Source organism: Gopherus evgoodei, chromosome 1, assembly GCF_007399415.2.
Source record: "Gopherus evgoodei ecotype Sinaloan lineage chromosome 1, rGopEvg1_v1.p, whole genome shotgun sequence".
Lineage (NCBI taxonomy): Eukaryota > Metazoa > Chordata > Testudines > Testudinidae > Gopherus > Gopherus evgoodei.
The window spans coordinates 270242616-270269292 of NC_044322.1; the positions used below are offsets into that span (position 1 = coordinate 270242616).

The 26677-nt window shown below is 44.3% G+C and overlaps 2 protein-coding genes across 8 annotated transcripts in view; both read right to left on the bottom strand.

Moving 5' to 3' along the window:
* The window catches only part of DMC1 (DNA meiotic recombinase 1), a 45614-nt gene extending 27286 nt beyond the window's left edge, over positions 1–18328 (bottom strand). For 2 of the 3 annotated variants that reach the window (XR_003998218.1, XM_030546322.1), the window contains exons 1-9: positions 15771–15942; positions 13431–13521; positions 12726–12770; positions 11248–11394; positions 10863–10945; positions 8931–8983; positions 5688–5729; positions 2652–2724; positions 1042–1133 (exon numbers count right to left, since the gene is read on the bottom strand). Coding sequence is in view for 2 of the 3 variants with exons in the window: in XM_030546322.1 (XP_030402182.1) it covers positions 1042–1133; positions 2652–2724; positions 5688–5729; positions 8931–8983; positions 10863–10945; positions 11248–11394; positions 12726–12770; positions 13431–13487 (592 nt within the window). In the remaining variant the exon portion in view is untranslated. Of the gene's footprint in view, positions 1–1041; positions 1134–2651; positions 2725–5687; positions 5730–8930; positions 8984–10862; positions 10946–11247; positions 11395–12725; positions 12771–13430; positions 13522–15770; positions 15943–16707 lie in introns of those variants that run through there. The other variant, XM_030546331.1, reaches the window with a different exon arrangement.
* Positions 18329–21612: 3284 nt separating this feature from the next.
* FAM227A (family with sequence similarity 227 member A) overlaps positions 21613–26677 on the bottom strand; it is a 55159-nt gene continuing 50094 nt past the window's right edge. For 2 of the 5 annotated variants that reach the window (XM_030546376.1, XM_030546370.1), the window contains 3 exons: positions 25310–25467; positions 23083–23235; positions 21613–22538 (listed from right to left, as the gene is read on the bottom strand). In XM_030546376.1, coding sequence (XP_030402236.1) covers positions 22385–22538; positions 23083–23235; positions 25310–25467 — 465 coding nt within the window. In that variant the 3' untranslated portion in view covers positions 21613–22384. The remainder of the gene's footprint in view (positions 22539–23082; positions 23236–25309; positions 25468–26677) is intronic. The other 3 variants (XM_030546378.1, XM_030546377.1, XM_030546380.1) reach the window with 2 other exon arrangements.

The following is a 26677-nucleotide window of genomic DNA, read 5'->3' on the forward strand; positions in this document are numbered from 1 at the left end:
TTGCCTACCCCTGATCTAGTTAATTAAATCTAGGTTCTAGAATGCATATTAAGGTTTCATTTTACATGTACCCATTTGCTTCCAGAACTTCTACATGGTATTACTTGAATCTCTATGCTTTGTTAAATAAATTAAGAAAATAAGAACAGCCATACTGTTTTTCCTATAAACATATCTTACTGCTGTTTGTTAAGCAGAGAAGTGATATGAGGTGGAATTGGTAAGCTGGAATTTACTGATTTTTAGGAAGCAGGTGATCTGTGAATACTGCAAGCGTCCAGTGGACCAGGGACTGGACACTCCAGAGAGACACCTGGAACAGTTGAGGGTTGGAGTTTTCCTATTGTTAACCAGTAGAGAGACAGCAGGGTCTGCAAGGCCTAGAGGGGAGTGCTTGTGTTGCCCCGGTCGGTGGAGTTGGGGAGCTGACTCCCTGAAGACACAGACAAGGTTTCCTATTACTAAGGGCACGTGGTAGTGAGATTCCTCACAACCCTGGGTATCCCCAGGAAGCATCACAGCTGCACAGGTAAACAGACAGGTCAGTATTAGTTACTCATAAAGCAGTGTGGGATAGTAGCTGGAGGACTGCCAAAGTAGTATGCAGCAGCATTGCGTGCAGATGAACAATAGACTGAACTAACTCAACTGCATCAAACTTAGTTCACTTTGAAAGAGGACTCCAGAGTGAGATAAACGCAGAGTTAATATGCTATAATGAATTGCACTGTGTGTATGCAAGCATTTTAAAACTGGGTTAACTTGACTTAGTCTGGTTTAAACCCCTGTGTAGACAAGCCCTTAGTATTTCTGGAATTTGCTAAATAGTTTACAGAATGCAACTAAGTAAGACCACTTATTGTGAGCAAATATGCGGCAGTAGAGGACCATAACAGAAAACTGAAGCAGGCTTGTGATTCCGCATGCCCAGAAAAATGTTAGTGATCCCCAGGGGAAAGTCTTAGCCAATAACATGTAGTGTTCTGGGGGGGGGTTGGGTGAGGGGGAAGGGTGCTATGCCCATTCCAATGATGATCTTACTGGTATATGCACGTGCATACAGCACATTGTCAAGCACTGCATCATGGTCTACGTTGAAGCGATCAGCGATGTCACGAAGACGATCTGGACGGCTGGAATGTGTAAGAGATAAGGAATCTCTTTGTATACACATCATGCAAATTATGAAAATCCACAAAACTTAAGTCCAAATCCAGAGCTCCCAGACAAGGCCTTGGCCTTTCAGTCAATATTGCCAACAAGAGGAGCAATTAGTGCTTATAGTGATGTGTTTTGTTTTGTTTTTGTGATACAAACTAAGGGCACGGCCACACTTGCAGATGTAGAGTGCTGGGAGTTAAACCAGCCCTTGGAGACCGCAGCAGGGAAAATGCTGCAGTGTGTTCACACTGTCAGCTTCAAGCACAGTGGCATGGCCACATTAGCAGCTCTTGCAATAGCACAAAGAGTAGTGCATTGTGGTACCTATCCCAGTGAGCAAGGGGCTGCAGTGTGCTTTTCAAATCAGGTGGGGGGAGGAGGGAGTGGAGTCTGACAGGGAGTCTGTTGTGTGTATGTGGGGGGAGACACTGTGTTTTGAGGGGCAGAGAGTGTGTCAGCATGCTGTCTTGTAAGTTCAGACAGCGGCAGACGGAAGGGGAAAACCCTGACATCAGCCCTCAGCCCCATCTCTCTCTCTCACACACAGATGCACAAACACCTGCCTCTGCAGCAGGAGCATTCCATAGTAATGATTTGCTTTGTCCCAGAGCAGATAAGCATGCCGGTTGTCAGAAACGGAGCTTTGAAAGGGGATATCTGCATGCCCACAGCAGAGTTCAAAACAATGAGAAGAGTGGCCACTTGACTTCAAGGGATTATGGGACATTTCTGGAGGCCAATCATAGTGCAGTAATGCAATATGTCGTCCACACTGACACCCGGGTGTTTCAGCCGGAGTGCAGCAAGCTTTATGCTTCTCGTGGAGGTGGATTACCAGGAGCACTCCAGCTGCAAAGTCTAGGCGCTCTATGTGCCTTGCCAGCGTGGACACCTCAGGAGTTAGGGAGCCCAGGGCTGATTTAATGCACTCTAACTTGCAAGTGTAGCCAAGGCCTACCTAGAAAGAAAGCAATCTCATTTTACCTAGTCCATCAAAAAGCTGAGATAGTAACAAACAGTGGAATCACTTTTGAAGCAGTAAACTGGATATGAAAAGCTTCTATCATCAAGATATTAAAAAGATGAGCACACTAGAACTACACAAATAGAAACACAAAACAAGATCTGTATCTTAACCCCACCTCATCCTCTATTAGGGCTGGATTATAACAAATGACCTAGAGATAAAAAGCATCATGTCCAAACTCCAATACCTAAATCGTTTTGGCTTCCTGCTTTAGTAATTTATACTGTAATAAGAATAAATTGTTGTGGACAACACTGACTTTGTTTTTCTTCATGATGCCATGGGCCAGATTTGATAGACAGCTCCTTACTTTTATCCATGTATGGAGCCATTTAGAGCATCCAATCTGCTTTCTGCAACAAAATTAACTCCATCAGAAGATTATGAGGATGCTGTACTCATTACAAGATGCATCAACATCCCTTTCTATCATACCTGAAACTTGCTAAAGTAAAAAAGATACAAAGTGTTTTCAGTATCAATGAAGATAATTTTTCCTCCTGTGTAGCGATCTGCTCCTGGAAGCTGAGCTGTCACTAGAATGCATCATAAAGAGAGGATCAAAATGAACAGAGGAGAAAAAGCCTCTTCCACCCCTCCAACTCTCTCTCTGCTACTACTTTTAACAAATGACAGATCCACCAGTTTGTACACAATACACAAATGATCCAGTACTAATAACCACAGTTGCCTTTATAGCAAGGCTGACTTGCCTCCACAGCTATCTTAAGAAGGAACCAGAGTAACTTTTCTCTGTGGGATGTCAGGTCAAACTTAATCAAACTTTATGTTACTGGGCACCAACACTTACTTTGCATCTAAATTTGCATAATTTTTATTAAAATAAATATTTAATGAAAATAACTAGTACTAATTAATGCAGAAAAACATATTCTTAGCCTTCTCGCTAAGATCAATGGTAATGATCTATTAGGGCCTTTCCATCTTTTAACTACTACACTTTTACCACACTTTATTTGGATATGTATCTTTCTTGGTAGATGAATAGATGCCGACTGTTGTTTATCAGCAATGAACAAATTCAGATGATCAGTTTTGTCCTCATCCTACATGCAAAGAATTATTACTCTGCTGCCAAATGCGGCCCTCAGGCTGTAATTTGTACATCCTTGGACTCATGAAAACACTCCCATTTTTCAAGGAAGAGCCTCAATATTTGTCATAAAGGGAGATCAGACTGAGAAACTGTTGGTTCTTCATAATTTTTAGTAACTAAATTCCAATATTATTAACAACTACATTATTTATTATTATGTATCTGTATTGTGGTAGCATCAATAGTCCTGTTATGTTTTGCATTATGCAAACGTATTACAAAGAGATGGTCCTTGACCAAGATTTTACAATGTAAATTTAAGATAAGAGACAATAAGTGGATATGAAAGACAGACTCAGGAGAGCACAAGTTAACAGCAAAACAGTTAAAACAATATAATAAGCAGCAGTCTCAGCGGTTGCAGCACATCAGCTGCCTAACCATTTTGTAGGCATCATGGCAAAGGTAGGTTTTAAGGACAGATTAAAAGGAGGATAATGTAATGGTCTCACTAATTATTACCGAGAGCTCTTTCCAAGCATAAGGGCAGGCATGAGAGAATGCATGATGGTGCTTGTCCAAAAGTTGGACAAATGGGCAATCATGGGTGGCACTGTTGGCAGAGTGAAGGTGAGAGTCTACATTTCTACAGAGTATAAAGATGAGAGGTAGGGCAGGGATAAGCCATGAAGAGCCTTATGCTCTTGTTCTTGATGCAGTGAAAAAGGGGGATCCAGTAGAGGAATGCATAGAGGAGGAAAATGGCAAAGGAACAGATGTAAATAAAGAACCTTACAATTCATATGCATCTGAATTAACAGAAATAATACTCACTGAAGTCTTTACTTCACAACATTTCTAGAGGTAACAGAACATGGCATATTTCCACTTCTCTAAGACAAAGTATTTCCTTCTCATGTATCTCAGGGCTTGTCTACATCAGAAAGTTGCAGCGCTGGTGAGGGAGTTACAGCGCTGCAACTTTGAAGGTGTACACATCTGCAGGGCATCACCAGCGCTGCAACTTCCTGTTTGCAGCGCTGGCCGTACTCCCGTTTTGTCTCGGGTGTAGAGGATCCAGCGCTGGTAATCCAATGTAGACACTTACCAGCGCTTTTCTTGACCTCCGTGGAAGGAGGAAGCCTCTGGTAATCAAGCTGGTCTCCTTTCCCGGTTTGCTCTCTCGTTCCCGGAACCCCGAGCAAGCAGGTCTCCTTCCCTGCGGTTTGCTGGGTGGCTCCGGGAACGGGAGAGCAAACCGCGGCGAAGCTGGTCTCCTTCCCCGGTTTGCTCTCTCGTTCCCCGAACCCCGAGCAAGCAGGTCTCCTTCCCTGCGGTTTGCTGGGTGGCTCCGGGAACGCGAGAGCAAACCGCGGCGAAGCTGGTCTCCTTCCCCGGTTTGCTCTCTCGTTCCCCGAACCCCGAGCAAGCAGGTCTCCTTCCCTGCGATTTGCTGGGTGGCTCCGGGAACGCGAGAGCAAACCGCGGCGAAGCTGGTCTCCTTCCCCGGTTTGCTCTCTCGTTCCCCGAACCCCGAGCAAGCAGGTCTCCTTCCCTGCGGTTTGCTGGGTGGCTCCGGGAACGCGAGAGCAAACCGCGGCGAAGCTGGTCTCCTTCCCCGGTTTGCTCTCTCGTTCCCCGAACCCCGAGCAAGCAGGTCTCCTTCCCTGCGGTTTGCTGGGTGGCTCCGGGAACGCGAGAGCAAACCGCGGCGAAGCTGGTCTCCTTCCCCGGTTTGCTCTCTCGTTCCCCGAACCCCGAGCAAGCAGGTCTCCTTCCCTGCGGTTTGCTGGGTGGCTCCGGGAACGCGAGAGCAAACCGCGGCGAAGCTGGTCTCCTTCCCCGGTTTGCTCTCTCGTTCCCCGAACCCCGAGCAAGCAGGTCTCCTTCCCTGCGGTTTGCTGGGTGGCTCCGGGAACGCGAGAGCAAACCGCGGCGAAGCTGGTCTCCTTCCCCGGTTTGCTCTCTTGTTCCCCGAACCCCGAGCAAGCAGGTCTCCTTCCCTGCGGTTTGCTGGGTGGCTCCGGGAACGCGAGAGCAAACCGTGGCGAAGCTGGTCTCCTTTCCCGGTTTGCTCTCGCGTTCCCGGAACCCCCCTTGAAGCCGCCCAACAGCGCTGCAGTGTGGCCACATCTAACACCACTTGCAGCGCTGGTTGCTGTAAGTGTGGCCACTCTGCAGCGCTGGCCCTATACAGCTGTACTAATACAGCTGTAACAACCAGCGCTGCAAAATTTTAGATGTAGACATGGCCTAAGAAAGGAGCTCATCTTTAGGTATGTGTACCTAAGCTATATGCAGGCAGGTCTTAGCTCCTAAATGCTGTTTACTAGCTTGGTAGAGTGTTTCTTTTAGAGAGCAAAGACTGACATTGTGATAGAACTCCTTGATGAATGAGATTACAAAGGAATATAACTGATAATATTAAGACAGTGTACCTACCACAAAGGGTGTGGGCAAGCTGGGTTTTGCCTGTTCGGAATTCTGTTAAAGAGAAAAACAAGGGGAAAAGTTTTTGCAGTTTGTCAAATACATGAGTTGTTTCAATAAGAATACACTTTCATTCATAAAACCTCAATCACCTGTATTGCTTTCTGTCCTTCAGTCCCCACTCACAAATCGTATGAAGAACAGTGCAAATTGTACTTCTGAACAGCAGGGCTTAGAACTGCTGCACTGTGAGAAGTATCATGCTTGACAATGTTAAATTGAGCTAACTTCCACTTGTCTGTGGTAACTGCATCCAGGTGGAAGTTAAATGTATTGTTACCATTTTTTTACTTGAGTAGGTAACCAAAGTTTAGACTGTGTGGGTTGTTTCCATTAGGAGGCAAAGTAGAGGCCAGGAGTCAGGTGTTTCTTTGATGAAATCCTGTGTATTTTCAAAGGTTGTACAAAGTCCTGTATCCTTGAACACAGTAGGAACCAAATAATAAGAGACAGTGTCTTCACTCACAGTTCCAAGTCCCTTATCCAGTTTTTTCTCAGGGCCATGTTCCCTGTACTTGTTCTGACTACGGGTATTCTACATTGCAGTCAGAGGTATGAAGCTGCACAGGCTAGCCCCTGAAGTACATAGTCAAGGTCCCAGACCAGCTTGTACAGAATGTGCTTTTGCACTTCATTGTTATTTTTATTCAAGCTAGCCTAGCTAGATCAAAGCTAGCTCATGTATGTCTACATTTGCTGTGGTCACACTTCTGATCGCAGGGCTGACATAACTTGTGTCATTGGCTTTTCTCTCCTGCTCTGCATCTGTTTCTATGGATTCTCTCTCTCTGATACACACACCTCTACTAAAACAAAGCCAACAAAGTCCTTCCACCCACATAGGTCAAATTCCTGAGCGGCCTCACACATGCCTTTGTTTTTGGCAGATAAGTACCTGTATTTGATTAGAGGAGGCCTCTATTGTTTCAGCTACCTGCTTTCATAAAGGAGCTTAACGTCTTCTTACAAAGTCTTAAATGAGCAATGGTTATACCCAGCCCATAGTAATATTAACTCCAAGACACTGTTGGAAAAATGTTAGGTGTTGCTGAGGGTATTGGGTTAACTCCACTGACCAGGATTAACTTTATTTTCAGTCAAAATGGGCTCCAATATCAGAAGCCATGTGAGCAATCCCAGAACCCATTATAGCTACTGCTTTGCTCTCCAAAGCGGTTTGAGAATTGCACCATTGTAATTTACACCATATTATCACTATGGTGCAGTGTGTCTACACTAGGCATCTTGTTCTGGTTGTCCATGATATATGTTGTCCACAAAGGACACTCACTGCAAGTATTGCAGGGTCTATGGATTGTAGCATCTATCTCACAGTCCCTGGCACAGCTCCCTGGAATAAGTGAATAAGGTCCATAGAATTTAAAAAAAAAAAAAAAAAAAAGGGAGAGAAAAACATGTTACATGTTTTATAAATTTGTATTTTATATTATCTTGTTGGTTGTTCACTATTATTCTGAGGGCAGGGGTCTCAGGAAAGATGCCTGGAATGAGCTGAAACCACCCAAATGCTGCCTCATTTGCTTTTGACCAGTCCTGAAAGGAAGAGAGGTGTGGGGGGCATTGTGGGTCCATGTAGAACCATAACTGCTGTTGTGCCATACGGAGCCATCTTGACAGGTGCCAAAGGCACTGCCATGAGCTGTCAAAGATATTAGTACAGTCACAGAATGCTCCAGTATACCCTTTACTGAGAGATTAATTGCACTGTGCAATGGCCACACCACACCAGTGCTTGCTGTTCCACTGGCATTGCACCAGTGAAACCGACAACGCGGATGGTAAATAGCCTTGCTCAGAGTTAGTACAATAATACTAATAATACAAATGGTGGTGTGATTGCCATTCCCACTAGTGTGTAGGGTCCAGCAAACCTAGCTCACATCAAGACATCTCACTGGCGACAAGGATGATGAATATGAAACTGTTTCTCAAAAAAATACAGATAAATACTGCAATAATCATTACAATCAACCTACAAAGAATTCCATTGACTGCAGAAGTGTGTTGCACTCATATGGAAATATTAGCATCGGTTTTAAATGGATACAGTCAATTAAAATATTTTATACAGAAGTATTTTTTTTACTTACTATTTTTACAAGTAATATCTAAGTTTGCAATAGCTAAAAGGTTTACAAAAATATTTTTTCAATTTGCTTAGTTTCTACATTTGACAGCACTTTGTCTATAGTTATTTCCCCTATTTCTCTTATACATTCAGATAGTTATTTTCCACTATCAATTGTGTGGGTCTTCCACACAGCAGATGAGAACAGAAAATCATATTTTAAAAATCTTATTTTAAATCCATAAAAATTGGTCAAGAGACTCAAGGGTGGGTGTAACACCTGAAACAAATTTTATCTCATTTTTATCTAGATTTCAAGTTGGTGGTATTACTTTGAAGACCAGGAGATAATACATTAAGACAACATGTCCAGAAAATCTTTCATCAAACCTTTCAAGCCTCAAGGACACTTTTTAAAAGAGGAATTGTGCTGTATTTGATAAACTGTAGTTATTGCTGCTGAAGTAGTTTGATCTTGGCTTACAATCTAAATCAGATATGAAGGGCATTGCATTATTTGCTTATATCTCATTGTTTGAATTACATATGTCACATCTGTGGATCTGCATACTTTATATTGCTTTACACTGTGACTTTTGCCTGTAGTAGAGCTAATGAATGACAGAAGCTGGGTGCAAATATTTACACCTCTCTTGAATTACAATAGTCTATTGTGGGCTGAACTTTAAATTTTGATTCTTCATGGAGAAGAGTATGTATCAGCAGGAAATCTCACATCAAAGTTTCATTACTGGGAAGAAATGGAGAAGCAAAATGGAGAAATGTTTCCTGAGCAACACTATTCATAACGGTATATGATACTGAACCAGCGTGTCCCCAAATGTGAGTGTTACCCAGCTCAACCCTCATCTGCAGCAAATGAAGAAGAACAATGGCAAAACACTGACAAAGATGGGATTATTTCCTTTTACGTCAACCCTGGAAAGGGACCATCCACTGTAGTTGAGCCTGAACCTCCACCTTTTCAGATCCAGCGTGATGAGAATTTGATAGAAATAATGTCACTTGCTTTAAAACCTAAACATCTGCTGCAGCACTCTACTGATAATCCACTCAATAAAATCCATTTAATATGGTTCACTCACCTCCAAAGGCCTCTGTGATTGCCATGCTTTCAATCCCACCACCCAATAGTTTACTGGAGGGAGAAAAAGAGTTAAGCATATTGAAATGCCCACAGTCACGAGAGTAATCAAAAGGGAAATCTTTGCTACTGTAAGAAAATCTCTTCTCATCCAAAAGGCCCTGTACTTAACCCACGATGTGATAGGGTGCAGGGGCACCAGATGATCCCTGGTATACAGGGTCCTAATTCTGTCTCAGCTTCCCCTTTCCCTTCTACAGGTGCTTAGGAGAAAATCTACAAGAGTGGCCATTTGGGAGATAGAAGAGAGAAAATATTTTTGAGAAGATAAGGCTCCACCAACAAGTGGTCATGGGATTGATATAAACCCTGATCTATTAATTTACCACATTTTCTATTTATTTCCTGCTTATGTTTAGCCATTTTTACTTGCTTTTGCATGCACTACCCATCAAGAAAAAAAAATCCAGAATGTATCTTTAAGGCACAAATCATTGTTAAGAATAGTGTTGAGCTGCATCAGCCCAGAAATAACTCCTTTAGACCAGGGGTTCTCACAACTAATTTTTTGGTGGCCTCAGTGTGAGGCCAGCAACTCTTGCTGATGGCCACTCTGACGAACCTTTCTCTCTGTTCCTGCCTCCTGAGGCCCTGCAGCAAGAACTTGCCCCAGGAAAGGTGGGTCAGGAACTCACCAGTCACCTGTGGAGTCCCAGGCACCCCGTGCCTTGTCCGGACAGGAGTGGGGGAGCTACTCAGGGGAGCATCCTGGTCACTGAATGCCACAGCCACCTCCACTGACAAGAGCTGCCTCTGGCACCACACACACTGGCCCCATGTATATCCAGAGGCACTGCCTGGAACCCACAAGAAGGCTCCACAGTGCAGGGCGCCAATCCCTGCTCGTGGCACCGACACAAACACTGAGGCAGTGCATCTTGCTGCCCTTGGAAACAGCTATTCAGGAGCAACAGCTAGGCACTGCAGGAGGGGCTGCTGCTTTCCCTCCGTCCTAATCTCCACCCATGCTTTGGAGGGTGTCGTGGCCACAACAAAATTTGCTGGTGGCCACATTTGAGAAATGTTGTTTTAGACACAATGCTTCTTAAATCTCCCAGGCAGGCTGGGGAATGCCTCTTAGAAGGGTGTAAGGAGTGCTGCCTTGCATAGTCAGCTATTCTACTGTCTGGTATGAGACTGTGTGTAAAGACACCCACCTCCTCTTTGTCCCCTGTAGGATGGTAAACAAACTGGGGGTGTTGAAGAAGCAGTCACGGCAGTTAAGACAGTATCCAGATTGTAATTGTGCCTGGCACCTCTGCAGAACATACAAAGGAGGGAACCCTCCTTGTGCATGTGCATGCAAGAAACAAATAGTCTGCTTCTACATTTTGAGGAAGAGTCCTTTCTTATTCAGATGGAGGTTTTGCTGCTGAACCATTCCACCATATTGCACATATATTGTGTCACTTCTGGGAAAGCAGATGAACTTGGGGAATTTTTTTTCAGGTTTTCCTGCATAACCTCAAGCAAAATAAACAGTCAGCTAGTGCTTTTATTATTTAAAATTAGATTTGAGGTGCATGTTATTGACATGAAACTATTGTGTGTGAGCTTGATTAGCATACAAAAAGGTTGAGTCTACTCAAGCAAATTTAGGTCCTACTACAATTCACCATAATTACAGTTCCACAGGTGGTAGCAAGAGTGGAGACTGCAGCATAAGCGGGAATCAGGCTTTTTACCAGTGTCACCACCCAATTCTACTCTGAGCAGGGTTAAATGACTCACTTCCACTTGCTTTTTTGCAAGTACACCCACTGTGTCCTAAATGAACATTTGTCTCTAATAGTTGTTTTGTGGCCAGTGGAGAAAAAGAATATGATTACTTTTTGGGCAAGGCTTCGGCAGGGTTAAGTAGAGATAAACTTACTCAAATTCCTGGCTCCCAGTGGTGATATGAAACACCATCTTCCTTTTCTCGCTGTACTCAAAGGCAGTCAAGAATCCTGGTTCCTAGGGGAACACCAAAGGAAATTATTCAGTTTGATCTGATACTGAGGAAGAATGTGATATCCTCAGCCAAGATCCATTTATCCTCATTGACCTCTCATCTGTCTGAACCTGTCAAGGGCCATCATACTTGTCAGTCTGGCTGCTATTGACTATAAAGTAGTATCTCTGACTTCAGACTAATAAGCACAATCACTTGTAAGCATGATTGTTCTAATGTTTGCAGTGGGAAATGCTGCAAAGTATCTTACAGGGGGCAGAGGGAGTGTTCTAAGTTGAAAATGCGAGGTATGTGATTTGCTTACAATTAGCTTGTTGGCTGCTTCTTTGATCTTGTCCACTTTGGCCTCTGAAAGCCCTTTCACATTGCACAATGCCCGCCTCGTTGTCATCTGGATCCCTTTGACAGTACAGATTCCCACGGACTTCAGCTTTTTAATATCAGCCACATTCTGTGAAAAAAGCTCACATTCTGTGATCATTAGCTCATGTAATGCTACAACTGGAAGGTAGAGAAAGTTTTTGTAGCCCATTATATTGTACGTTCACATGTATGTTTATTTTCACTAAGAAAGAAATAGATTTAACTGCTTTGTTGTTTGTGACTGTTCTAAGTATGTCCAGGGAAGAATATACTTGCTTGTTGTCATATGTTACAGATACTCCTGGGTGGGTGGAAATGTAATGGAACAGAGGCAATGCAGCAGGTTACTTAGATAAAATAGTAGCAGAAGGTTTAATGGACACTGCTTCAAACTGTCACCTCCAGACAAGTCCCTTCTTTGGGAAAAAACTATGAACTTGGATGTGTCACCCATTTATGCACAGGAGCTGTGTGCAAATGACACTAGAGAGAATAAGGGATAACTTAATTGCTCCCACTGAGAAGCTTCTGTCTTCTCCTTGGGTTTATCTTGTGTATATTATGACGACAAGGATGGGTGAAGAAAAGCCAGTCATGAAGAAGAAGAGTCTTATACATAAAGGGGTATAATAAGTACTCAGTTAATATAAATCATTGAGTTATTTTTTCCAGTTTGAGAGAAGCCTACTGGTGGAGTTTACTGAAGAATTTTTAACTAGCAAGAAAACTGCTCCCTATTTCACTAGCATTCTGACAACAGCGCAACAAAGCCACTCACAGTATAATGCAGGAGCTAGAGAAGACATTGGCGTAATTATAGATAGTTATTGGCTGGTGCAGAAACTAATCTATGGACAGATTGTCAAAAAATGCTCACTATCTAACTGCTCTCATTTAGGTACTAAAATAAATGGCCATATTTTCAAGAGCTGCTGGGTGGTAAACACTTTTCAAAATCTGGCCCTTAATATGTAAACTATCAAAAATGAAACTTGTCCAGCCCTCCCTGTATCTCTTAGGCCTCGTCTATACTCAGAAGTTAGGTTGACATAGCAAAATTCATACACCCGAGCATCATAATTAAGCAGACCTAATGCCCAGTGTAGATGCAGCTAGGTTGATAGAAGAATTCTTCCATTGACGTAGCTACCACCACTCATGGAAATGGAATGGCTACATCAATGGAATAACCCCATCTATCACTGTAGGAAGCATCTACATGACAGGGGTACAGCAGCATAGCTGCAGTGTTGTAGCTCTGCTGCCGTAGCGCCCAGAGCGTAGATATGCCCTTACTTAGAAGTTGTTATGGGGAGAAAGTTTGTTATGCACATCACCATGGATAAGTATTTTTTGATAACATTCCTAAATAACATCCCATGGAGAACTGTCTAGATAATATCTGTTACTTATACTTACAATTCCATGTTTCTGTAACAGGTCAATATCCTGAAACAAGGATTCCTAAAGGAGGCAGGGGGAAAGACAGAATCTTGGTCATTTTTTTCACCAACTATATCTCCCTTTGTTACCTGTCTAATTTAACATGTGTCCATTTTAAATCCTTAGATCTCGATTGTTTTTCATAATAGTACATGTCCTACTACCTACCAATATAGGCACAACAAAGAAAGAACCAAAAGAATTTCAGCATTTCCTGTTGTCCTCATATTGTGTAACCATCTAGAGAAACACAGTCACCAATCATGCTGAGAAACTCTACTAATGAAGCAATATTATGATACTCTTCCTTCTAACTCTCTACTATAGCGTTTCTCAACCTTTTTAGACTGAAGACCCCTTACTCAGAGTCAGATTTTTGTGATCTCCTCACATTTACTCTAAGAGTAAAACATGTACTGATAACAGTAAGCCTACATAATTTATTTGGGTGTGTGTGTTTCAAGAGGTTGACAAAGAACACTAGATCTTGAAGGATAAGAGAGTGCAGGGCACAGGGGAGCAAGATTTTCTTTGCTTTAGATTGTAATCAAATTTATCACCCTGCAACCCTCCAATTTTCTTTCATGATCCTGCACCGAAGAAACATTGCTCTTCTACAAAAAATTATGCGTGTTGCCCTCAGACAGAACGTAGACATATTTCTTCACAATCTATAAATACCTCATCATCCTGGTACCCTAGCTCTTCTTGCACCACTTGATCCTCCATGGCTTTCATTGTGAAAGAGCAGGCAATAAGGCTTCAGTCAGTACTAAAAAAGCAAACGAACACACCATCAGGGTGGAAATACATAAAGTAATTATAAAGTACTCTTAATAGGAGCTCAATGGCATAGTGGCATCTTGATGTGCTATCACATAAGAATCCAAATTCAGATTTTAAGCTTGGTCCTTCACTACATGTACCAGCAGGGGCTGGATGTGTTGCAGTGGTGCTTAGCTCCCCAGTAAAGGAGGAAGAATCTTGTTTTTCTCTCAGAAGATTCCCTCTGCCCAAATTGGCTTAGGCAAAGTTTCCCTTTCTGGAGGGAGCACTGATGTGACAAAGAGCCTTCCTGGCTAGAGGAAATGGAAATAAAGGAAGAAAACTTTGGTTTAATTTCAGAGTTCTTTGGAACTAAAAATAAAATGGAATGACTTATGTTACTTTCTAATGAAAAATATTCAAAGTTGTTTCTGAAACATCTCCATATGGTACCACAATGTACTTCTTTTCTCTAGACCAGGGGTCGGCAACCTTTCAGAAGTGCTGTGCTGAGTCTTCATTTATTCACTCTAATTTAAGGTTTTGCGTGCCAGTAATACATTTTAACATTTTTAGAAGGTCTCTTTCTATAAATCTATAACAGGGGTAGGCAACCTTTGGGCACGTGTGCCGAAGGCAGCACGCAAGCTGATTTTCAGTGGCACTCACACTGCCCAGGTCCTGGCCACCAGTCTGGGGGGCTCTGCATTTTAATTTAATTTTAAATGAAGCTGCTTAAATATTTTAAAAACCTTATTTACTTTATATACAATAGTTTAGTTATATATTATAGATTTATAGCAAGAGCACTTCTAAAAACGTTAAAATGTATTACTGGCACGCGAAACCTTAAAAGAAGACTCGGCACACCACTTCCAAAAGGTTGCCAACACCATAACTAAAATACTGTTGTATGTAAAGTAAATAAGGGTTTTAAAATGTTTAAGGAGCTTCATTTAAAATGAAATTAAAATGCAGAGCCCCCCAGACTGGTGGCCAGGACCCAAGCAGTGTGAGTGCTACTGAAAATCAGCTCGCATGCCATCTTTGGCACGTGTGCCATAGGTTGCCTACCCCTACCAGTTATGAAAATTTAGTCATCTGTATCCATTTTCCTTTAATATATTAATAACAAAAGGTAAAGTATTTCCTGAAGTAACATGAACAAGCCCCTTGCCCCGCACATACTGGAAGAAAAAATAATATAAAAGGGAACGGGCATGTTACAATCCTCTCTCTGTACTTTTTAAAAATAAATTCTCCCTTCCCTGTCCTGAAATGCATATAATCCTGCATTCCTTGCATTCAAACTCCTTGCATTCCCCTTTGGGGAAATGGCAATTCAAAATTGGCAGAGTAGGCAAAGCCAGGGCTGTACCTTCCTATTGGTCAGCAAGGGATGTAGAGGGAACTATACCACACCCTATTAAGAGGTGTAGCAGTGTAGACACTCCCCTTCTCTGGGGAGCCTTCCAGTGCTGCTGCTGTGATAATGTGGCTCTGCCCCACAGCCAACTTGGAGTTATACCTAAAATCTTATACAGACCAACTAAAAAAAATCAGGCACAAATGCACCCAGAGGATGGATTTATCTTGAAGTATATGTTTTGTCTTTATGTGTGTGTGACATGTATTATTGTTTATCTTGCACAATGAGATAAGGAGGGTTCCAAGCACAGGGGACATGGAACAGGGCGTGGAGACAGGAGATAAAGAGTTGAGACAGAATGTGGGGCTGTGCATGGGGTTGGGGGAGCCTTGGGAAGTATGCATCCTTCCGTTATTACTCCAACCCTAACCGGAGTTACTGCCCCGCTATATTTATTTCTACACCTCCCAAGATACGTGTTAAAGAAATAAAGGGGCAAATCCTATTTGTCTTCGCAGGGCATGTTTACACATTACAGCAGCTGTGCCACCACAGTACTGAAATGTAGATGCTTCCTACGCCAATGGAAGGGGTTTCTCCACTGCTGCCCTTAATCCGTCTCTCCCAGAGGCTGCAGTGGGGTCGATGGAAGAACAGCTGGGGTTACGTCGACCTAACCACACCATGACTCTGGCTACGCAGAGCACTCGCCCTAGCCATAGCCAGGCCGAGCTAATGGTCAGTAAGCCCGGGACACGGCCGAGCAGACCCCTCAGCTGCGCTATTTGTCTGCGCGGGGAAAACTGGCTCTGGCCGGCGCGGGGAGATAGGGCCGGAAGCGACGCCCTCGGCCCCACGGCAGCAGGCGGGACTCGACCCCCGCTCACCCCAAGCGCAGCCCCCGCCGCCTCAGAGATCATCCGCCCCACCCCGGCCGTTATTCGCTGTGCGTTGCCAGGGCCGAGCTCGAGTCGCCCCCCCGTTCCCGCCTCAAAACTCCCGCTAGAAGGGACTGGACTGGCGCTGAACTGAGGAGACTGCTGCGGTTACCCGAAAGCGTCCGTGCGCAGGCGCACTGGTAAGTATCTAACGCCCACAGCTGTCTGCGGCGGGCGAACGGACCGTACCACCTCGATAGAAGACGGTTAGGACTCTACCACGGGGGAGAGGGGAAGGCCGGGAACCGGTAGAACGTTATTCTATATAAGGGCACACGTTAAAGTACGTCCTCTCCCTAGGGCTCTACTCATTAATGGAACGATCTGTATTCAGCGCCCCTGTGAGAGTTTCGAGATATGAACCGGTATCTGATGTCGGACCCCCCAGCCCGAAATGGTAGCGTCGGACTCGCGGACTGCCACGCGGGAGGAGCTAGACTGTACCATGTCAGGGGAGAGGGGTGAGTGGGACATTCATTCTCTGCCTCACCGAGGACCCGTCCGTGCGAAGCCGGGGGGGGGGGGGTGACGCTGCGCCCCCCAGTGGCGCCGGGAGGCGCTCGGAGCCCGGGCAGGGCTACAGATCCCGCCTGGGCTGAGGCTCGGCGCTGCAGCCGGAGGGCGGGGCTGCCTGTAGGGGCCTTTGGAGCCTCCCAGCGCCGGGGGCTGAACTGGCAACGCGGCAGCCCGAGGGCTCCGTGTGGTTCCGGCGGCCTGTCCGGGGCTGCCGATGGGCAGGGGAGGAGGCGCCACCGTGGGGCCTGCGGGTATTGCTGCTGCCGGCGCGGTGCCTGGGCCGGGTCATTTCTCCCCTGCTGGGGCACCCGCGTGTGACAGCCCCAGTCTGGCGAACAGCGGCGGGGGTGAGACTTGTGACACAACCAACCCTGCCACGTCCTAGTCACTTCCCAAGAAGAGGCGCTTTAGAGGCGCTGTGGTGGTGCAGCCATGTTGGTCCCAGGGGGTGTGAGACACGGTGGGTGAGCTAAGAGTTTGTATTGGATCAACTTCTGAGGGTGAAAGAGGAGACAAGCTTTCCAGCTCCCTTCTCTTGAGACCTTCAGCTCTGGTGGAGTGAAAGCCCTTCTCTTTCATCAGTAGAAGTTGGTCCAGTAAAAGATATTCTCACTCACCTTGTCCTCTTCTACGGAAACTCATTTTATCAGGCCAGAGGGCCACTTCTCCACCCTTTCCTCCTAACCAACTGCTTTTCCAGATTCTCAAATGGGAATTATCTTGGTTGATATTTTCATACAGGAACTTCTGACAGGCCTGTTTGCTGCTCATTTGCCGGTGGACGGGCCAGACGTTGTGCATTGGCACATACATTTATATTTAAAATTGCATAAAGTGCTAATATTTATATGTAACATGCAAAGTACATTTAAACTTTTTTTGTCTTCAAAGCATTTTAATAAACATTAATTAATCTTCAGTACCCTTGTGAAGCAGGCAGGTATTAGCTTGATTTTACAGATCAGCAAATAGAAGAAGAAAAGATAAAGCCAGTTTCTGGGTACTCCAATTTTTGGCTCCCAACTTGAGACATCTTAGACTCATAGGCACAGTTTGACTTCTATATTTGGGGGGACAACTCCAGTCAGACCAATAGGGAAGCAAATTCCAAAGTTTCTTGAGGCTTGCAGTTTGGGAGACAACACCCCCACCCCCCAAACCACATCCATGCTTAGGCCTGGTTTTCAAAGGTGCTTTGCACATGCAGCTCCAAATAAGTGTCGTCATAGTTTCAAATTAGGCAGCCAGAAATTGACATGCAAAGTTAAAGACCACTTCTGACCATGTTGATGTAAGTAACTTGTATAAGGTCACAAAAGGCAGTGTCTGAGGTAGTCACACTGTGATCCATCAGCTCATCCTGCCTCTTCATACCGTCAAAGCAGTTACAAACATTGTACTCTTACCTGCCTGGATAAATGAACAGAAATTACTTGTTCAAGTTCAGCTTCATGACTGCAGTTAATACTGGTTCACTATAATTCCATAAAATATATCCCTACCACTACAGGTGTGATCAATGAAAGGGGGGGAGGAGTTTGCTCCCTTTTATGAACACTCAGCCAGCCAGTTAGCTACAAAATCCCTGTTAGTAGTTGTTGTCTACTTGCTTTACCTGTAAAGGGTTTAAAAAGCCCATAGGTAAAAGGAAGGGAGTTGGGCATATGACCAAAAAAGCCAATGGGAGAACTAGAACTTTTTTAAATTAGGGGGAAAAGCTTTTCTGCTGTCTGTCTATTGTTGTTCTCCAGAGAGGGGACAAGTAGGGACAGAGCTGAAACTATGCTGTAAAAAGCATTAAACAAGGTATGGAAAACCATCAAATCATACCTAGAAACTACTTACTGAAATCCTGTATATGTAAGTAGATCAGGAAATATCTAGGAAGATGCAATTAAGTTTATTTCTTTGTGGCTTATGAACTCCTTAGTGCTGATACCCAAATGCTTTTGTTTTGCTTCTAACCATTAAGCTGGACCTCAAGAAAACCATACTTGATGCTTAATTATTATATTTGCTCTTTTTAAATCTAGCAATAGCCTAAGTTCCAGGTGTATTTTCTTTCTTTTTGTTTTTGATAAAGTTTTACCTTTTTTAAGAACAGGATTGGGTTTTTGTGTCTTAAGAGGTTTGTGCATATGTTGTTTAATTAGCTGGTGGCAACAGCTGATTTCCTTTGTTTTCTTTCTCAGCTCTTCCCCGAAGGGGTGGTGGTGAAAGGCCTTGAGGGTTTCCCACAAAAGGGAGGAATCCAACGTGTGCCTTCCTGGGTTCAAAGAGGTTTTTTTGCATTTGGTTGGTGGCAGCATCTACCCCACCAAGGTCAGTGAGAAATTGTAACTTTTGGAGTTTAATACAAGCCTGGAGTGGCCAGTATTAATTTTTAGAATCCCTGTGGGCCCCCACCTTCTGCACTCGAAGTGCCAGAGTGGGGAATCAACCTTGACAACAGGAAAAGAATGGCTACAGATCAAAGCTGCTGGCTTTAGTTATGGTGAGATTTTTTGAAACCAACTGAGTAGAAAGAGTACAAATCCCAATGACTTTCAAGGTACTTTTGAAAATACCACCCTCAGTCCCCGAGGGTGTAGGAGTGCATGTAGGCATTTCTAATATTTGCCATGTGAGAAAATGAAACATGGAAAGGCAAATTGTGATCATCTTCCTCAATGGGAATGTGTGGGTGCTCAGCACTTTTGAAAATCAAGCCATGTATTTAGGTACCTGATTGTGGGTTTAGGAGCCTAAGGCTGTGGCTACACACAGAGCTCATGTAGAAGAAGCTATTCCCCATCTGGACACTTCCAGAATAAAAGTGACTTTATTTTGAAATAGCTACTTTATTCCAGAATAAAAGTGAGCTATGTGAGCAATTGCATCCGACGAAGTGGGTATTCACACATGAAAGCTCATGCTCCAATACATCTGTTAGTCTAAGGTGCCACAGGACTCTTTGCTGCTTTTATGTGAGCAATGTGTCCATGTGGGGGAATTACTGTATTTTGGAATAGCTAAATTATACCATTAAAACTGGTATTTTTCTGTGTAGACAAGGCCTAGCTTTAGTCTCCTATTTAAAAAAAACTTGGCCCATTTTCCTGTTTATAGACAAGCTCTTCTAGGAAGCAGATGAGTGGATCAAGCTAGAAGGGATACCACTCATCCCAAAGTGCTGCTAAAATGATAATGTTGATACATAGAACTTAAACTGTACATCTTCAAAGTGCTATACAGTCCTTAACTAAGCTTCACACCACCCTTGTATGGTAGATAAAATCAGGGCCACCCAGAGGATTCAGGGGGCCTGGGGAAAAGCAATTTTAGGGGCCCATTCCATAAAAAAAATTGTAATTCTATATTCTCATGGGGGCCTCTGCGGGGATGGCGCAAATTGCCCCATTCCCCCCTCCCCCGCCCCCAAGCGGCCCTGGGAAAAATAAACCTTCTGCATCTCAGCACAAACCTAGTTTTGAGAAAACTTCTTTACAAGGTATCACTGGTTCTCAGCATCAGCTAGTGCTAAGAGGTACTAAAGCTCATTAAAAGGGTTGGACAAATATTTTCCGTCAACTTTTTCTGGATCGAAAACTAGGGGGTTTTAAAAAACAGAAAAAAATCACGGACAATGTCTGCTTTCCTTCAAAATTTGTTGTGGTTTTTTTTAATTGAAAAGCTGAAATTAGTCTGCCAAAACCTGAAGATGGTTAGGGGTTTCAGAAGCGTGTGGCCAAACATTTGCTGCTTGCTGTGTTTGATTGTTTAAAGAAACAAACAAACAAAAAAAATTCTGCTTAAAAAAATCCAAAACTTTTGAACCACTTCAGCGTGTGACCAAACACCTGAGGCCATCCAGTCAGAGATTTTTCCAGTTTTCTGATACTCCGCTGGCTTCCTTGACTCATATCTGTCTCCATAACTTTGGGTTCATTTAGGTTAAAACATAAGAACAGCCATACTGGGTCAAACCAAAGGTCCATCCAGCCCAGTATTCTGTCTACCGACAATGGCCAATGCCAAGTGCCCCAGAGGGAGTGAACCTAACAGGTAATGATCAAGTGATCTCTCTCCTGCCATCCATCACCACCCTCTGACAAACAGAGGCTAGGGACATCATTCCTTACCCATCCTGGCTAACCCATTAATGGACTTAACCTTCATACATTTATCTGTTTCCTAGAGACTGGCTCCATGGGGTCCCTCACAAACTGGAGACAGTTACTGTGGGTTTGTATTTAGTATAACTTATGTACATACTCCACGAACTGAGCATTTGAGCTTGTTCCAGAATCTGGGATGAGCCTATGTTGTGAAAACTGAAATGCTCAAAATAGCACATGCATGTGACTGGACACAGGATGCTAAAATTAAATTAACCCAGGGGTTCTCAAGCTGCGGGGCAGGACCCCTCAGGGAGTCACAAGGTTATTACTGGGGATTGTGAGCTGTCAACTTCCAGCTCAAACCCCGCTTTGCCTCCAGCATTTAAATAGTGTTAAATATACAAAAAAGTGTTTTTAATTTATATGGGGGGAGGTCGCACTCAGAGGTTTGCTATGTGAAAGGGGTCACCAGAACAAAAGTTTGAGAACCACTGAATTAACCCCTCTGAAGCCTCAGGGAATGCAGGGGAGGGGGTTCTCCCTTGGTAGGCTTGGGAAGGATATTGCTCTTTTCATGTGATCCCTCCCCCAGTGGCTAATTTTAAATGAAACTACCCTCCCCTGACATGAATCTGCCTATGGTACTGAAATTAAATATAGGCTATAATTTGGCATTTGAGAAGTGAAAGGGATGGTAGCCCTAATGGAAAAGTTAACAGCTTGGCTCTTCTGCAAGCCTCAAACTGCTGAATGAACTTTAGGGTAGGAAAGGCTGTGCCTCTCAAACAGCCTGGCCCTGCCCCCTCTTTGACCTCCACCCACACTCAGAATCCCCGACCCATCCTGCTCCTTGTCCCCTCACCGTCCCCCAGAGACCCCATCCCTAACCACCACCCTGGGACTCCCCCCCTGACTCCTATCTACCCTCCTGCTGAGTCCTGACAGACCTCCAGAATGCCCACAATCCAACCCCCTCCGTTCCCTGTCCCCTCCCCCCCCCGCCCCCTGACTGTCCCCAGGACTCCCTGCCCCTTAGCCCTGGCTCACCCAGAGCCTCAGCGCATCCAGGAGCGTCCCTGGACAGCTGCAGCGTGGCTCCGCCGGGGCCTGATCTCCCTGCTCAGAGTCGTGTGGTAAGGGGGTGGGGCTGCAAGCTCCAGCAGGGCCTGAGCTCCTTCCCCTCAACCTGGAGCTCACAGTCCCGCCTCCTTACCACAGAGCTCTGAATGCAGAGGGGCTCAGGCCTTGGAGCCACGCTGCAGCGCTGTCCAGCGACGCTCCTGGATGCACTGAGGCTCCGGGATAGGGATAGAGGCAGGGTCAGGCCAGGGAGGAAGCCTCTGGCATTCTTGTGGGGGCCCCTGCGGAGCCCAGGGCAAATTGCCCCACTTGCCCCCCCCGCCCCAGGTGGCCCTGGATAAAATATTCCTATTTTATACAATGGAAAACCGAGACACAGGGCTGGATTCATTGCAGGTTTCACCAGCACAGAGAGCCTCCTGTCTGGGAGGGTCTGCAGCTGGCCAGCACAGCTCCACTACTGTATAGTGTTGGCAAGGGGATGCACTGAGTCTGAACTACAATGCCTTTCAGCCTGGGACCAAGCCACTTTAGATAAAACAAGGAACAACTCAAATCTTTGGCAAAGAACCAAACTATGAAACTATTATATTCAGGTGACTTTTCATTTTCATATTACTTCCATTCTTGCAATGCTATAAAATTTTTCCAGCCCAGTTTTACAGATCAGTGAGGTTAGAAATCAAACTTTTAAACTCAGAGTACTTCTGTGAACTGACTCTTCACATTTTTTCAGGTTTCTCTGTTCCTAACTGGTGGAGAAAGCTTTAGGGTGGGCTGCCCAAAATATACGGTTAAGATGCATATGAAGGTCTGAATGGACATTTATGTCAATGTATGTTGGGGGAATCATGAATTCTTGGTTGCTCAGGGTGCTGTTTGACTTATGGTTGTTTCTGGATGAAGACACTTCTGCAGACTTGAAGTCTTGTCAGAACTGAAGAGTACATCCAGGTGAGGGGTCAGCAATTGGTTCAGCTTCCTCATCTCTCCTTTCTCTGACAGCAATTGCTTCTCTTTTCTGTGGAGTGAGGAGGCCAGGGAGATAGAGAGAGAGAGAGAGAAAAGCAATATAATCTGTTCAAAGGTATTTAAGTATTAAGGATAGAAAAGATTTCTTAAATCACCTAGCGCAATCAAAGAAAGTTTAGGAGTGGATTTCTTCACCACTTTGGAATTGACGTTAGCTAACCCCTGTATCCCCAAATCCATAAACACTGAAAGCTCTGCATTCTACACCCCCTCCAAACTCACTTTCTTAATCACCCTGTTACCCTCACCAAAATTCATGATCTCCCTTCCAAAACACACTATATTCTTAAATTCCTTTGGATAAGCATTGGCTCACAGACCCCTCAAGCAATATCAGACAACAGCACACTGCATCTCTGTATCCCCCTGGAATAACTAGCAACACAAAGCCATCCCCACATTTCCTCATGCCCCAAAGTGCCTCTGGAATCAATGTTAGGTAACAGGTTTCACCGGTGGCAGACAAGGAAATCACCAGTTGGGTTCAGATCATCACAGAATATGGTAGAATGAAACTACACTCATTTTTGTACCTGAGGAATTCTTGCTTCTCCTTCCACTGGTGCTGGTCAAAATCCTTCATTTCTCTACAGTGTCTCTGGTGCACTCTTTTGAATGCATTGTCCAGACAGCGAATATGATTAAAACTCTGTTGGATCACATCTGCGTAGGTTGGAGTGGACTCCGTAGTTTGAAACATAAAAGAAAAAATATTGTCTGCTTTGTTTTTTTCTTTGCTAAAGGACATATGAGAGGAATAATAGGGGATGCATAAGTTAGGACTGAGATGAATTGGTAGAGCTGTAGCAGGGATGGGGGGCTCAGGACTGGAATAGCATAGACATTTACAGTCAGGATTATGGCATAATGGTAGAGCTTTATATCAGGGAAGTTAGGATTAGAATAGGGGATCTTCATGGCTAGGATCAAAGGAGCAAGAGTGGTAAAGGCTGAGCCTCCTGTCAGCCTGTCACATCCCAAGGCCCTCTCCCTTGGGAAGGCAGATCAGCATTGTGTATTGCTAACGCTGTTGCTAGCATCACAAAGCATTTTGGGGAGGGTCAAAGGTGTGTGAGTGGGGAGTGGAAGTTTCCTTTGCTGGTACGAGAGGCCGAGGAGGGGAGCGAAAGAAGAAAGCAGAGAATGGGTTAATTCAACACTGCATCTATCAAGTTCAGTCTGAAGATAAGAAGCTAACTCTAGCCCAAGGCCAGCTGCTACCTGCCAACACAGAAAGAGGGAAGTCCAACCACCCCAACCAGCTGTGAGAAGAGAACTAAGTTGAGACACAGAGCTGCAGAGATAACAGTGAGAACAGTGAGAGTGAACGAAATGGCAACAGCAAAGGCCAACAGAAAGGAAAACAGTCTCCGGAGCCGGGAAACCAGGGAGGCCATAGCAAACCTGTTTGGACTGGTACAAGGAGCACCAGGAACAGAGGGCCCCGAATGAAAACCCCCACCCCAAGGAGCCCAGGACTTAAAAACCCTCTTGAGAGCTGAAGCAACTCAGAGCACAGCAGATCCTTGGATGGCCTCTGCCCAGGACAGCACTCCCGTCCACTTCTCCCCCCCCCCCCCCCTGCAACTCTTTTTCTGACGTTACACCCAGACTTGGCCTATTTGGGTCGTGCGTGTGTGAGACCGAAGGTGGGTTAGGGCTTGGGGCATTAACACTTTCTTTCATCCCCTGAGTGACATGGGAGTGTTCCCAGCCCTCTCTGCTATTATTTTATTATTTTATCAATAAAGCTTTAAAATTTAGACACTTGGTGTGCCTCATCTCCTTCCCAAAAAGATCCTGGAGCCCCAGCCTGATCAACTGTGGCCCCAGGCAGATTGGTAACGTAAATCTGTCACACTCCCTCCTGGCATTGCTCCCTTAATTTTTATGAGCACTCAAACTCCCAGTAGAAAAATATTTGCATTTTAACCCTAATCTAAATTTAGACAGCATTTTATCTCCCATTTTATTCAGGTGCTCCCTCCCACATTTTTTTCTTAACCTTCCTATTCTGTTAGTGAGAGCCTGTCATCCTGTCTCTGTTCAATGCAAAGCAATTCCCTTGAAGGTTACCACCAGTATGGTTATAAATCGCCCAGCTGGTGTGGAGCCAATCTGTTAATGTGTTCTTATACCACCTCTTCCTCAATCTGGTCCCTGGCAGTTCGAAGCCATAATCAACTTAAGGTCTGGTCCTGCAACTGAACAAAGTTCTGCAGCCACACAGACCAAGCCAGCAATCCACCGACTGGGGAAGGAGAGTAAGCAGACTCTGACCTGTCTCTGTTTTCCTCACTGAAGCATATAAGAGGGCATTATAAACGTGATAAAGGGGCTACGGCTGGTTTATGAAGAGAGATTAAAATAACTAAATATGTATAACTTGGCTAAGCAACGTCTAGGGGTATAGGAAAGGGATGGCAGTCTTTCTATAATAATATGAAGGGCATAAACACAAAGAGGGAGACAATTGTGTGAGATGGTCAGAAGACAGAACTAGAAGTAATTGGATGAAAATGAGTGGTGATTAATTCAGGCTAGCTTTCAGGAAACACAAAGTATGAGGTTTGTTAGCTTGTGGAATAGTTTCTCAATGGAAAGAGGGAAAACCTGAAAGCTTGAGACATTTACTACTGAACACAGAAAAAATCCAATAATATGCTGTAAGAAATAATCCTGCACTCTTGGGGAATGGATAGAATGTGACGTAACAAGATTTTTCCATCTCTAATGTTTCTGAGTTGATCATAAGGATATGGTATAGGCTTGCAGATCTCCCTCCTGTGAATCAAGATGTCTTGTCCAGACTGTGGTTCAACATTATAGCTCTGGAGGAAGTGCTGAATTAGTGGGCTGTGTCCATTGATATTAAAGAGATGCCAAGTGAAGTCAGGGCCCTGACAAGCTGGGTGTGACTGGAAAGGGGAAGAAACAAAAGAAAAGAGGCTATTAATTGTATCAAAATGAATTCCAAAGAATAAAGCATGTAATGCCCCATATGATTCATATTCTGAGTGAAAGATAATATAACCATTGGAAATGCAGTGAAACCTGTCCATATAGGCACTACTGGGATTCCATTTTCGGTGTAGCTATTACAATAGGTGGCTGTGAAATAACCATTCTGGAATACATAATTTTTAATGTACAATATTGATGTCATTATAAAAACTGTACATTGGAGTGAAGAGACTTGATTTTAGTATTGCAAAGACCAAGCAGAATTTTGTGTATTAATATATCCTGTACACCAAATCAGCAAATAAACCATAACTCTACATAAAATAGGCCAGAGATACCACACAAATCCAAAGAGTCTGAGGGTGAGTTTGCTTGCTCTACCCTGCATTTTTAAGCATTCAGCTATAAAACTGTTCTGCTCTGAAACCCCAGTAACCAAATCTGTCCTCAGACCCTGAAGCACAGACTGCTCACTTAAAGAATCAGCATGGAGACGTTTCTATCCCAACACCATTGTCTTCCCAACAAACCGACCAAACACAGCCACTTGGTCATAGAGCTGTTCAAATTCCCTGACAATTTTCATTTTATCTGAGACCTTTTCTAAGTGATCCACACTGGAGTTCTCAAAAGGAAAGTCAATAGATCCATTCACAACAGAAACTTCCTTGATCAAATCACTTCCACACCCTTCAGTTACAGCAAACTGCTTGCACAGATTACCATGAGGATTCTTTTCCCTATGAGTTTCTCTAAGTAACAATTCACCCCTCACAGAAATTCTGCCCTTACCCTCTTTACCTAGGGCTTGCTCTAAAGGAACATTTTCCTGAACAACAGACTCTTTCTGGGTCTCACTTACATTCAAAATCATTTCTGGCCCATCAGGATGATTTTTACACAATCTCCTTTTAGGCAAGCTCATAAACTCACTAGACAAAAGGTAAGAGGTACTTTCTTTCCCTCTGCAACTTTTCTCAAAGTCACTGGCAACCTGCAAGTTGTCAGGCTCAATAGGCTTAGGAATCATTTCCTCCTTGTTACAAGTTTCAACACTGTCAGTGGGCAACACAATCAAATCACCTTTATGCTTTCCTTGTGCCCAGCTAGGGTATCACCCTGATCAGACAGAGTTGCTACACTCTTTCCCAGCAACACATTAGT